The sequence below is a fragment of the Curcuma longa genome, unplaced genomic scaffold, assembly GCF_044706935.1.
Source record: "Curcuma longa cultivar G26 ecotype Majalengka, Jawa Barat unplaced genomic scaffold, ITB_CL_G26_1.1 contig_21914, whole genome shotgun sequence".
NCBI lineage: Eukaryota > Viridiplantae > Streptophyta > Magnoliopsida > Zingiberales > Zingiberaceae > Curcuma > Curcuma longa.
The window spans coordinates 1-13,095 of NW_027431768.1; the positions used below are offsets into that span (position 1 = coordinate 1).

Here is a 13,095-nt window from a genome sequence, read left to right on the forward strand (position 1 = left end):
ATCAGATTTCGGATCAATCTATATTGATTGACTGCCTCCATTATGTTGTTGCTAGCAAATACCGCTGTTTTTCGTTTTGGATCTTCCAAATCATTCCCGCAGTAGATCCGGGCCGATTTTTTTCTGATCCTTCGATAAAAAGATTCATTCTCTTCATAAAAAAGAGGAGGTAGAACCAATAAAGATTTCTTTTTCGATTCATCTCTGGAGTTGAATACCTGATTCAAGAATTTTTTTTGATCCAACCCGTAGGAATCAATAGAAAAGGCTGTTTGATGGATCAATGTGGGATATTCTGAATCCTCATTTCTAATGGAATCGAAATGATCTATGGATTGATCAGAAGATCCTTTCAATTGGCTAGAATCCCTTACTTGAACGAAAATAGATCTTGATCTTGTGGAATCATATTGAATATTTGACTGATCGATTATACCCTACTTGCTGAAGCAGGCGACTGCAATTCCCACAATATTCCTGAAATTGTACTATTGACCAAAAATTGCTTCCGAAACACACCAAATATATCCAACCATGGAAACATACTATTCTTTGGACTGAGTCATTGTTTGCAGTCTAACTTGCAACAAATTGTCTGAGAAGCATAAATGTGAAATTTCCAATCATGCACATAACTTAGAATTGAAGTCTCTTCCTTTGTTTATCACCCGACTATGCTTTGTTTGATATTCCATTATTATCACACAATTAGGGAGAGGAAAGGTCTACCTACTTCTCATTATAATTTTAAAAGACCTCAACTTTAATCTATATAAGATTACTGAATTATTTAACATGGTCACAATATGCATTACCCATTGATCATCAACTATCAAAATTGAAGACAATTTCACTAGATCCTGTTGAAATGATATTCTGGACTTGTTGCTAAGAAAATCTCATGCAAAAAAACCAGCTTCAAGAATCATAAAGCTCCTTTAGTCTCACTTGATTGCCATCTTGGTGAGATGGATTTTCTCTGGAAAACTGATTCTGACAGAAAGAAATGTCAAAATTCTATAAATTAAGATACAAATTATGTGGATTCTCTGAACTTTTTCATAAGACCAGAACCTTTATTCTTGTTATTAAATTGTTATGTATTTCTACAGGGAAAGAAACCTGCAAATTCATCGGTAACTCTTTATGCAATTGACAGTTTCGGAGAACTTACACAAACCAACCATATGCCTTTATTTTCTAGATGGCACACAGGCGGCGAAAAGAAATCCAAAATCCTAACTCCACCTATTAAAACAACCACATACAGATTCTTCAAGTGGACAAGAGCACTTACCGCAACCTTAGGTTTGTTCGTGCCCTAATCTGACTCACGGACAGCGGCAACCCCACGAAGCTGATCAAGGGCGATCGCAGGCAGTGCGATCAGCGGCGGAAGGTAGCGGCTAGGGCACAAAGGCGAGGGAGAGCGAGAGGAAGAGAAAGCTTGTTTCCACCAGCGAGGAAGCTTTGGCTTGGCGGAAGGAGGAGATGAAGAGGAGGGCGGCGTCGGGTTTCGGCAGAAGCAGAAACGGGAATAAGAAGGGGTCGCGATGGGAGAAGGGAGATTAGCGGATTCCTAATCCTAACGGGTTTCGGGTTTAACCCAAACCCGAATCCATTAACTTCTTTTTTTTTTTTCCATATTTTACATTATCCTTTTTAAATCTTTTAGTATTAATTAAAATTCATATGATTTATAAGTTGAAATACCTCATAAACATAATGCCACCTAAACAATTTAAGGTGGGATGATATGAAGCTTTAGTCTAATTCAAATTGACAATAATATCTGAAAAGAAGCTTGGATAGGGTTTTAAAATGTTCCCATTTTTATCTAATTTTTTAAAAATGCCCCTTAGAATTAAAATAACATTAAAATACTTCCAATGTTTTTATTTTCTAGCAGGCAAATTATATATTTGAGAGATACATTAATAATAAATTTAGAATATATTTTGATATTAATAAAATTTAAAGGCAGAATATTAAAATTAAAAGAGCCCCCTTGATTATCTATATTGTCAAGATGGCGGTGCAACTTCAATTAAAGTTGCTCCAAGAAAGTTACGAGAAGCTGTTTTAATATTTTTTAAAAAAGAAGTGTTTTTTTATTAATATAAATTAAAAGATTCCTTTTAATTTTATGCCAAATTTAAAAAAGATTCCTAAACTTAGGTGAATTATCAAGTGAATTGATACATTCCCAAGTATGCCGTTCAAACTATAAATTAAACAACTATTTGGGGTCAAACAGAAATGTGTCCGCATCTACGATGTTTGAAAACGGCGTTTAGACTACCGTCCCCATTTTCGAAACACTGGAAAACGTTTCCACTTACAAGAAATGACCAATGGAGGCCATAGCGGCGTCGGGGCCAGGCGGCGCGATCGCAGAGCGGGTGCTGGCAGCGCTAGAGCTCCTCTACACGGTCCCGGACGGCGCCACGGAGGTGTGGAGCCACCCCGCGACAACACCGGCGCTAACCGGAGCAGTAGAAAATATGACAGGGAGGGGGCGGGAGTACGCCATCGGGGTGATGACGGCGATATACGACGGTGCGGAGGCGGGATCAACACCGGCGGAGGCGGGAAGAGCGATGGTAGCGGCGATGCAGGAGAATTGTAACGCCCGAGCACGGCGGAAGGGGGTGCAGCTGCTGCGCGCACTGCATGAGAGCGGACGACTGGTGGAACGGTGGATGCGACGGAGAAGACGAAGGGGGTTTTTGTACGTTTCCAAAATCTGAAAATTTCATTATTGCCGTTTCTCCATTTCCATTTCTGCCTTCCCGTTTCTAATCTCCAAGTTTCCAGAGTCGATGGATTTCAGTGTTTCAAATAAAAGGAGGGAGGGACTTCGGCCGCCGTTTATTCTTCTCTCAAGAATGACACATTGAAGCAGCAGGGCGAAAGGAAGCGAGCAAGCGAGGCAGCAAAGGATTTGCTCGCGTCGATCAAGATACTCTGCATCGTCTCGCCTCCGCCACGGATCATCCTCGGGGAAGAAAGCCCGTTTGAATCTGACACATGGAACTGGCCCGATCGCCGATGGCGCGCTAGCTAGTAGCGGGGAATCTCGCGGGAAGGGGGAGCCCGATCGGAAGATGAAGGAGAACGGCGAAGTCGTCCCTGCCTGCCGCCGCCGCCGTCGGAGTGGAAATTCTCCCAGGACAACGAACGGCGGGGGAGGAAGTCCAGGAAGGTACTGCCCTTTTGATCCCCTTTTAAGATCGGTTCTTGGTAGTGCTAAATGAGTCTAGGGTTTCGCTGTTTTTGTTTTTACATTCCTGAAGTATGATCGTCCAATACACTACTCGTTTCCATTTCGTTTTTTGTGATTGTGAACTGTCTTATCTTTGATGCAAAATCTTAGTTCTTATCAACGATGCTACATCATCTTTGTGACGTAGAAAACCAAAATCATAGAGTGCCGTATTGAAATGTTAGATATTAAGTAAGTCTGTGTGTGGTCAAAGTCAAATTTGGATGAATTTGAGATAATACTCATTCTTGTAATGATCAATTGTAACTTCTTAATTTTTTTCTTCATAGACAGTCCATCTTCATAGTCAATTTTGATGGGAGACTATTAGATGACAAATTTCATCTTTTGTTAGAAAATATGGTCTTAAATTAGACAATATCTTCTCCGTAGTCAATTATAACTTCCTAATTTACCTTTTTATGTATAATCATAAGATTGACTGTATAAAATAGTTAGATTGACTGTGTAAAATAGTTAGAATGACGGATTCTAATTTGTTTGCTGTAGTATGATTTTAGAACGTTTGAATCTTAGACAAGCCAAGAATAATGGAGTGCCCTGTTAAACTGTTAGATATTAAACAACTAAGGAATAAGCCACATTTAACGAGGTGAGATTAATCTTTGCACGTTGCCTAAGACTTAAATATTTTTTAAAATTGACTTACATTTTTTTTTAACATGAATTATGCACACTTCATTCATCAACATTAGCAAACTACAGTCACTACCATTTGAGTTTGTTTATTTAATTTATATTTAAATATCAAATAAACATAAATCAACTCTTGCTAAACTGTGTGTAGTTCACGACCAAGCTATTTATTTACAGCACAAAGCAAAGAGGTTAAAAAGTAAACCAATAGAACTCAAAACTTTAGTTCTCACCATATAATCAATGCATATTGTTTGCAAATTAGAATCTAAACATTTGAACTGATGGTGACCGTTATGCCGACTTTTTTTTTTTTTTTTTAAGTTTCAAGCAAAATAATGACAGGAACAGCTACCATATAATCACACCAATTATCTAATGAATGTCTCTTTAGGTGAAAAGGCCGAGTATTAATGGTTCTTTAGTTGTTCAAGGGAAGATTTAATGCAAACAGATCAAAGTTCAATAAATTTAAACATAATTCCATCCATAAAACACTCACTAAATAAATGTTGAAACTAGAAAGTTCACAGAATAGTAATATCATAGGAGATAAACTGCTAAACTTAAGCTGAAAAAGTCTTCATATTGAACAAATACTCAAGATGTAGATTAAGAAAAATTAAACCAACAATATTACACCTTAGCAACTATCCAAAAGTAACAAACACAAACAGTTACCAAGCAAGATATTGATAGCTCATTTCTTCTTCCCAGCCTTAGCAGCATCTCCTGCCTTTGTCTGAAAATTGAAAGATAAAAAACAGTAAGCATCTCTAGTGAGTTTCATTTGTGAAAATATTCAAGCACATTTTACTTGGTGTGCTTTAATGAAAAGAACTATGAGCATTTATTCGGTACTAGAGAAGTAAATTTAAAACATTGTAGATATCAGATGGGGAATTACCTTCTTAACGCCGCGGATCTTCTTTGCCCTGTTTTTCCTTTCCTTCATCTGCTTCCTGGATTTCTCTACCTTAGTTGCAAGGCCATTCTGTATGACCACAATTTCCACAACAGAATCAATTAAAAGTAGAAATGAAACAACAAACATTAATGAATTCTAGAGAATTAAAAATACTTTAATTCTAAATTGTAGATCGTGTAAAGGTGAGAATTCTGAGACATGTTTTAAGGTTATATAAGCATCTTCTTCCTTGGACTTCTGCAACAACTATGTTTAGCTTCGCAATAACATTCCTCTCATACCAAGCATCAAGAGATATAGTAAAACCTAGGCACGATCTCCAATGATCCATATTCCAACTAATCCCTACAGTTAACTGTGGACAATAAACTTAACAGAGAATCACTAAAAAAAATCAGATTTTGTGAACAAGATTGAAAACCTATCAGTTTTCTTCAGTCATTCTTATGACCCTATCTAGTGGGATAATGGATAATGTTTGGTTGTTGTTGTTGTTGTGGTAGTATATCCATTAACTTTTGAAACAACTGACGATATTGTAAAGCCTAAATTCAATCTCCAATTATCCACACAAGAATTAGACTTCCAACTAACAGTAAGAATCAGGTGCTACAAACAGATTAGAGTAGAAGGTATGATGCCAGGATCACAAGTATCACGATCAAGATAACCTTCTGGGGATCACGGGATGGAGAGAGAGAGAGAGAGAGAGAGAGAGAGAGAGAAGCATACCCTAATAAGCCGATACTTGGGCTCATACTTCTTTGCATTCTCAACAGTGTCATAGATCAAACCGAAGCCGGTGGATTTGCCCCCTCCAAAGTGCGTCCGGAATTTGAACACGAAGATTGTGTTCGCGTCCTTCACTTCATAGAGGCTCGCCAGCTTTTCTTTCAATTCCGCCTAAACCACACAAACCAGAGGGAGGGCATACACGCTCAACTCCATCAACAAGAACAGATCCACTACAAAATCGAGGCGAAGATAAAGCAAAGACTGTACCTTAGACACATTAGCTCTCCCAGGGTGAAGAACATCGATGACCTGAAACCAACCGAGATATATCACAAAACTGGTCCTCCAATAATATAGATGAACAGAGAGAAATGGGGATTAAGAAACAAACGAATTGCTTCCTGGAAAGGAGGCGATTGGTCATAAATTTGCGAGTGCGAAGGGTGACCGCCTTCGAATCTGCCATTTTCTCCTCCCTCTGCAGCGAGAATCGCCTGCGATGGGGACTTCTATAAACCCTAAATAAACGCAATGTCGATGTTATATTGCAGGCCGCGATTGCTGTTTAGATAGAATCCCTTTAATGGGCCGAAAGATTGACCCATGAGTTCCACAATCACACACTGGCGAATCCCACAATCTCACGAGCAACGCTTGATTTTTTTTTAAAATAACCCCTCATCTAAACTTGTATAAGCATTTTATGTTGTGTTACTTCTTGATAGTGCGGTATCTCTTCGGCAAAAGATAGAATTCGCCATTCAATGACCCCACATAATTGATCTCACAATCATATGTGAGGAAATAAATCAAGAAACTGTAATTGACTACGACGGAGGAGGATATTGTAGATTAGTCAAGATTCGACTTTTATCCACTTCAACAAATCTAGTCTATCGTAACTAACTCATGATAGTTCATAAATAAATTGATTAAGGAGGTACCAAAAAAAAAGTTAGTCAATCAACATAGACTTTAAGTTAGAACAGCCAAAATCTAGAGAAACTTGTGGAATCTGCCAGTAGAATCATGTAAAATTGCATCTTTTTTCTAATCCAGAATACTGCTTTCATGGTCAGATACTGGAACAACACAAGGCAGGGAATGAGAAACCTCAACCAACAATCCATATTTGTTATCACAATCAAACAGAAATTGTCAGTATCACAAGACAAAAAGCAAGTTTGCATGATCCTTCTCTAGATCAATGAGTTTGCCAAGAAGATAGATTGATGGCTATAACTAAACACAGTTTTTATGTATAAGGAATTGCAAGTTTCTTGTCTACCTTTCACTGGCTCTACGATTAAAAGCACAAGAAACCAGCAAACAGACAGATACAAAGACCATATATTATGAATCTGTCTCCAGCAAAAAGCTAAGCCAATAAATATTGCATATGCCTTTTCTATATGTGAATTTTTTGTACAAACAAAAATGATTTAAAGGGCCGCAAGGTCTCTACAGTCGACCACAAAGGCACGGACTACAACTCAAGCGAGAGCAACTGTAGGAATTAACAGTGTTTACTTTGACTCAAGATTACACATTAAAAATCCTTGATCAGCATCAGGTACAAGTATTTGCCACTAAAACAAATCTTAAACTGAAATAGCTTTGATTGAGATCAGAATTTCCTTACATCAGGATAAGGATTCAGGAAACTGTCCTTCCATAACAGATAGATGCAATGTAGAGGTTCTTAGCCCACTTATCCTGAGCAAATGCAGATTAAAAAATCTGACTGTGAGTAATGCTGCCAACCAATTGAAGAAATAACAGTAACAATTAGTATGAGCAAGCTTACCTTGGCATGTTGGCTAGGGAAAGCAGATGTCCTTAATGTCTCTTGTGTTTCATCAATAGGTTTTCTTATAGGAATACTTAAAACTAGAGCAGCCTGGTCCCATGTTGCGGCAGTTGCAGTGATGCGATAACCATTGTCCCACCTTCGATGTATACCTTCACTGGGGTATAAGAAATCAAGCTCCACAACCTGGTTAATAAGAAGAGAATATCACTGCATATATCAGAGCACAAAGGCATTCACAATCCTTAGTGATGAATCAAGTGTAATCAGAAATGACCTGATATGAAAAACCAGCATTTCGTGACATGACGACTGCCCATCTACTTCCTGCAGTGGCCATTGCAGTTACAAAGAAACCCTCCTTCCATTTCTTGTTTATCCATTTGAAGGGAAATGACTCACTGACCTTGTAGGATTGTTGCGCATATTGTGTGCCTTGTGATGATATTATACAGATAGGAAACATTAATGCAAGTTTTCAAACGGATATGAGATATAAGAAAAAGAAAATGGTAGCTACCTTTTGACATTACAACCAACGAGCTACCATTGTTTGCCCCAGCTAAAGCAGTGATATAGTAGCTTCTCTCCCACTGTTCCATTATCCACTCCTTCACATTAATTGCAAGAGATGAGAAATTGAAGAAAATTTAAGAGGAACTTCCTGTAATTATGTCAGGACTTCGGATATTACTCACTTTATGCAGAAACAATGGGGAAAGTTGGTAAACTTGGGCAGTATAACCAGTGCCAGCGTCCATTATTAATGCCCATAAATTTGAACAAGAAGCAACCGAACTAATAAACAGCCCATCCTCATTTCCTTTGTGAATGTGTTGTGCAATCCTTGCATCAGCAACGTTGTAGTGATATCTGCAACATTAACATGGTGAAACACCAAATGAGCTTATTCTTGTTGGTGAGTATTTCATTTGCAGAACAAGCATCATATTTGAGCCTGACCTTTGTTTCATAGGCCTCCTGGCATTGTAGACACTGATCCACTGTGTTGCAGGCATACCAACACGTGTTTTCTTCTTTGGTTGCTCTTCATCCTCTTCATCAATGCTGAGTCGGCCTCTCTTTTGACCAACAATAAGCTTCATTTGCGAATCAAGAAGGATTAGCTACTTGAAAACATAAAGGAAAATTGGATTTTGGAAGGTTATTTATACCTTCTGAGCACCATCTGTGTTGATAGGTCTGATATCTGGATTTGGACCTACTAGTCCATCAAACAGTGAGATGCACTTAGCATAGTTCGGTTCTTCATCAAACTTCAAATTGACAACATACTCAATGAACTGTCTGAAAGGCTGTGGGCAAAAGCAACACAGTGACTCTGAGGAAGTAACCATTTTTTTCTTACAGACAAGGAAGCCTTTGTTCTCACCCTATAAAGAGGGTGAATGTAAGCACAAGAAGTAAAATCAACACAAAATATCAATCAAACAGCACCAAACCTGGTACCCTTGCCATGGTAGTCGACCTCGGAGAAGAAATATAAGGGTATAAGCAAGTGATTCCAAGTCATCTCTCCTACTTCCAGTTCTTCCTAGGTGAGCATGAACACTGGCATAACGTACAGTTCCCCTAAGATATCAATATGGACAAAGTTTAGCATTGTTAGTCATTCTAAAAGTTCAACAATAGAAAATAAACTGTGCATTATGAGAAATGAATGAAAAAGGAATACACAATGCTTCTCATAGCATCACCTGAAAACATCAGGCCTCTGATCATACTCAACATGCTGACCTGTAACACTATCCCTCCATTTTGTCGCTGATAGTGACAGAGAAATAAAAAAATAAATCACTAAAATTATCAAATTTGTCAGGCTATTACACACGCAACTATCAACAACTACCTAATCCAAGATCAACTAGAAAAAGTTTCTTTTCGTCAGGAGTTCCAGGAGGACCAAGTAAGAAGTTTTCCGGTTTTACATCCCCATGAACATATCTGTTTAAGATTGGGATAAGAAACATAAGTTAGTAGCATATCAAGAAAATATTAAGAAAAATAAATCAAAAACACAAAAGACAATTTTGTGATCTATCAAACTCTTTAAACCAAGAAAACACCCACCCTTTAGAGTGAACTTTCTCAAGGATAGAAATTGCTTCAATAGCAATACATGCTACCATTTCAATGGACATCCTGCACATACAGAAAAATTAACAATAGAAGTGTTGGGAATCATGAATTGCAGTGCAAAATCGTAACATATTTGTAACTCACATATGAGAATTGTTATTCCACATGTCCCACAAACTTGGACCCAACATATCCATGACCTATGCATTTCAAAATTTTTAGATACAAATTTTTCAGTAAAAATAAAGGCAATAAGCCTCCACCATTCTTTCACACACCAAATAATAGTTAACTAGTACTTCATTACCATCACATAGAAGTCACCTTGACGGCCTTTGTAATGAACTTGTGGAACGCCATGAATTCCACCTAGCGTGCTGCAAGCATGATCTCCATTACAAAGAACTATATAAATCTGAATCACACATGAAGCTCATATGGAAAATTGACTCACTTGTAGACTTGCCATTCATAAGGAGGCCCATAGTTACACCCTTTGCTTGTTCGATGCTCAAATTTCAATGCCACCTGGGAAAGCAGAATTGACAAACTTTAAGCACATTTGCAATGAAATCTCCTACAAGAATACACAACAATCACATAAAAAAAACTGATAATAATAACACATTGAACACCTCCAAAGCATTGGAACTAGTGATTCTGTATCCACATTGACCGAAGAAATTCGTCGACCAACATATACTTGTCCAAATCCACCCTTCCCAAGTTTCCTATCAAGTATATATACTGGCGAGTTGCCAATCTGGACCTGCAACCAAAAAAATAAAAATTAGATGCTTCACTAAAATAGCATTCTAGATATCCATTGAGATATAGTGAAAGAAAGGGATTTTCCATTTCATCCTTCGAGACAACATATGACATGATGCTATACTCGAGCCAAACTCCAAAGAGAGTTAAAGCTAATCAAGGAAAAGCAAGAAGAAAAGAAGCAACCAAAAAGAGAATCAAGACAAAATCTCAATCGTTAAAACAATACTGCTCAGACTATTCAGCAGAAAAAATTTAGTTACGATATCATAGCAGTATATGTTGTTGTTTTCTTGAATTAGCAACAAACTAATATTGAAGACTTGTACTGACTAGTAGCATTTTGGTCGAGTTAAAATTTATATAGTTTTGTGCATGTGCTTGATGAAAAATTTAAGCATGCACTGGAGATTCCATTTCCTCCATCCTTAGAGACTACCTATGAAATGATACTATATTCAAGCAAAACTCCAGAGAGAGTTAAAGTTAATCAAGGAAAGCAAAAAGAAAAGAAGCAACCAAAAAGCGAATCAAGATAAAATCTCGATAACATGAAAACAATACAGTTCAAACTATTCAGCAGAGAAATTTCAGTTATGATATAATACCAGTATATATTGTTGATTTCTTGAATTAGCGACAACTAGTGTAGAAGAGTTATACTGTCAAACAACATTTTGGTTAAGTTGGCATTTATTCAATTTTGTGCATGCGCTGATGCAAAATTTAAGCATGCATTTTTTGAGTGAAAGAAACAGTCAATAGAGTACCAGAACCTCAAGATTTAAAAATTAATCACACATTAATTCCATCGACAGAAGGTCACAGGCTACCAAATTGGCTAGATCCATCACAGAATGTCTACTATTAACTGTGTTGATCTAACCTATTATTATTTGCATAAAACTTCTCAGTAAAAGAAACCTAGGTGAGCTATGTTGTCTATGAGACCAGAAGGCAAAAGGTTGATTTTCAATAAGATTTGGGCATTAGCTTCCCTCAGCAACATCTGTTGCAGGAATTTGGATTGGTAATACCCCGATAGATAGATGCTTCTAGTGGAGTACCCAACGGGTAAATCTACCATCTATTGATTTATCATTTTCCTCTACTTCTGTAAGTAATCTAAGTTTCTTTGAATGATATACTTTGATGACTAAGTGCTTGCAGAGTCTTGATTGATTATTCTAATAGGGATACTTGTTCATGATTTCTCAAATGACAATGTATTCATGGATTTTGCTGAAATTCAAATTGCATTTCACTGCAACATCCAATTTTATTGTTCAAATGTTGCCTTCTTTCACTACCTCACGACTTTGATCCATCTTTATAAATAGATGTGGAATTTCCTTTTCTTGATTTACCCAAGTTTAATATTAAAGACTAATTTACATCCAAATTTTCATTTTATATAGGAAAAATTCCTTTAAAAGCCCCTATTTTTCAGAAAGCCCCTCTATTCAAATGACCATGTTAAGCCCTAATAAAATGTACAATTATGATTTTACCTCTCAAACCATGTTTTGATAAAACATGAATGTAGATGGATCATGATTTGAACAAACATGGTTCTAAAGGTAAAATCCAAACAATCCTTTTCATGCAGACTTAATAATGACTTTAAAAAGAAGGACCTTACTGGAGCCTCCTAAAACAATAGGAATTCTTTTAGGGTCTTTTCCCATTTATATGTTGTAAAACTTCAGAAAACACCATAAAAAATATCTGCACATTTCATCTCTTTTCACGGTTATCACATCTAATAATAGTCGGAATTCATTAAACAAGGTTTTAAAAGGCATTTCCAAGCGGCAAACACTTAACCAACTGCTTACCAAAAAACTGTTATTAAATATACTATTTTCCCTTTAATATAGATCGAACTTTTAGCCATTTCCTGACAATTACTGGTAAAATTTTCAATGTAAAAGAAAAAGGCAATAAGAAAAATTACTTTCATGTGAAGAAAAATTTTCTTGGCTTGATGGCATATTGTCATCTTCCCTATTTCCTTGCTTGTAATTTTTTTTAAGATAAATTTTGTTCACTCATTCCTGTTGGTCACAATTCATTAGGCCAGTGTGTATGAGGCAAGAAGGTAGTTTGTATAGCAGTATAAGTAGTTATAACTATCAACTTAAGTGAATTGAGGTGCAACTTGTTCACATAACTACCACTAGATTGACTGTTAGAAAAAGATGGATGAGGTGGAATGAGTATGGGAGTGGTCATACGGCCTTATAATCAACATTTTGATCAACATAGCTATACCACTATGCTTGCCTTTAAAAAAAAAAAAGAAAAAAAAATTAAGAACAGGTTGAATGACCATACTAGATCACATGAATACCTGATTATGTTGCAACTGTATCACCATATCACATCAAACAGGTAGCATATACAAATATACATCCTGAGGTGTTGATGTACATAAGTTATCATCATCATTAGGTCATGGATGTCCCAATTATTTGGGGCCAACCACATGCACATGTTATATTCTCAATGTCATTACACTGCCTGACCTTGACATAACGATCTGTATGTATAGGACACTATAATCTCATAAGACATCATGATCAAGCCTCGAAATATCTAACTAGTGATGTTTCTAGATCTCCACGAACTGTGCTACTTGTAGGAGTTATGTACGAGTAATCTTGTGCCTGACCCACTTGACTAAGGTCAATTCAATGGTCGAATATGTGGATGCAGATTTATTATAAAAAACTATAATATTATAGGTAGTAGTCTCACATTATGCTATATTTCAAGGAGTTGAACAATTTTGCACTATTGTGCCCATCTAAGGTAAAAGACAACAAC

The 13,095-nt window shown here is 36.9% G+C and overlaps 2 protein-coding genes across 4 annotated transcripts; both read right to left on the bottom strand.

The window, feature by feature from the left end:
* Positions 1-4,488: 4,488 nt before the first annotated feature.
* LOC141817792 (small ribosomal subunit protein eS24z-like) lies at positions 4,489-6,061 on the bottom strand. Its single transcript, XM_074705420.1, has 5 exons — positions 5,977-6,061; positions 5,853-5,894; positions 5,583-5,753; positions 4,830-4,916; positions 4,489-4,664 (listed from the first exon to the last, which is right to left on the bottom strand). The coding sequence occupies exons 1-5, from the start codon at positions 6,049-6,051 to the stop codon at positions 4,623-4,625; spliced, it is 417 nt and encodes a 138-aa protein (XP_074561521.1). The 5' UTR covers positions 6,052-6,061; the 3' UTR covers positions 4,489-4,622.
* Positions 6,062-6,991: 930 nt separating this feature from the next.
* On the bottom strand, positions 6,992-10,025 carry LOC141817790 (casein kinase 1-like protein HD16). 3 transcript variants are annotated; one of them, XR_012600861.1, is made up of 15 exons: positions 9,950-10,025; positions 9,820-9,872; positions 9,640-9,695; positions 9,487-9,558; positions 9,266-9,360; positions 9,114-9,180; positions 8,859-8,988; positions 8,571-8,789; positions 8,359-8,495; positions 8,094-8,268; positions 7,916-8,006; positions 7,802-7,830; positions 7,673-7,722; positions 7,393-7,581; positions 6,992-7,301 (listed from the first exon to the last, which is right to left on the bottom strand). XR_012600861.1 is itself a non-coding variant. In XM_074705418.1 (14 exons), the coding sequence occupies exons 2-14, from the start codon at positions 9,853-9,855 to the stop codon at positions 7,242-7,244; spliced, it is 1,485 nt and encodes a 494-aa protein (XP_074561519.1). In that variant the 5' UTR covers positions 9,856-9,872; positions 9,950-10,025; the 3' UTR covers positions 6,992-7,241. The 3 variants fall into 3 exon arrangements, 2 of the variants coding, with proteins under 2 accessions (XP_074561519.1, XP_074561520.1); XM_074705418.1 differs by having other exon boundaries at positions 7,673-7,830; XM_074705419.1 differs by having other exon boundaries at positions 7,673-7,830; positions 9,803-9,872; positions 9,950-9,962.
* Positions 10,026-13,095: the final 3,070 nt, after the last annotated feature.

Coding starts and splice junctions, on each gene's coding strand:
- LOC141817792 (XM_074705420.1), bottom strand. CDS start 6,051: ATGGCAGATTCGAAGGCGGTCACCCTTCGCACTCGCAAATTTATGACC. Junction 5,895..5,976: donor TCCTTTCCAGGAAGCAATTC/GTTTGTTTCTTA, acceptor GGTTGGTTTCAG/GTCATCGATGTTCTTCACCC. Junction 5,754..5,852: donor GGAGAGCTAATGTGTCTAAG/GTACAGTCTTTG, acceptor TGTGTGGTTTAG/GCGGAATTGAAAGAAAAGCT.
- LOC141817790 (XM_074705418.1), bottom strand. CDS start 9,855: ATGGCGTTCCACAAGTTCATTACAAAGGCCGTCAAG. Junction 9,559..9,639: donor TGGAATAACAATTCTCATAT/GTGAGTTACAAA, acceptor CTGTATGTGCAG/GATGTCCATTGAAATGGTAG. Junction 8,496..8,570: donor ACACAGATGGTGCTCAGAAG/GTATAAATAACC, acceptor TCGCAAATGAAG/CTTATTGTTGGTCAAAAGAG.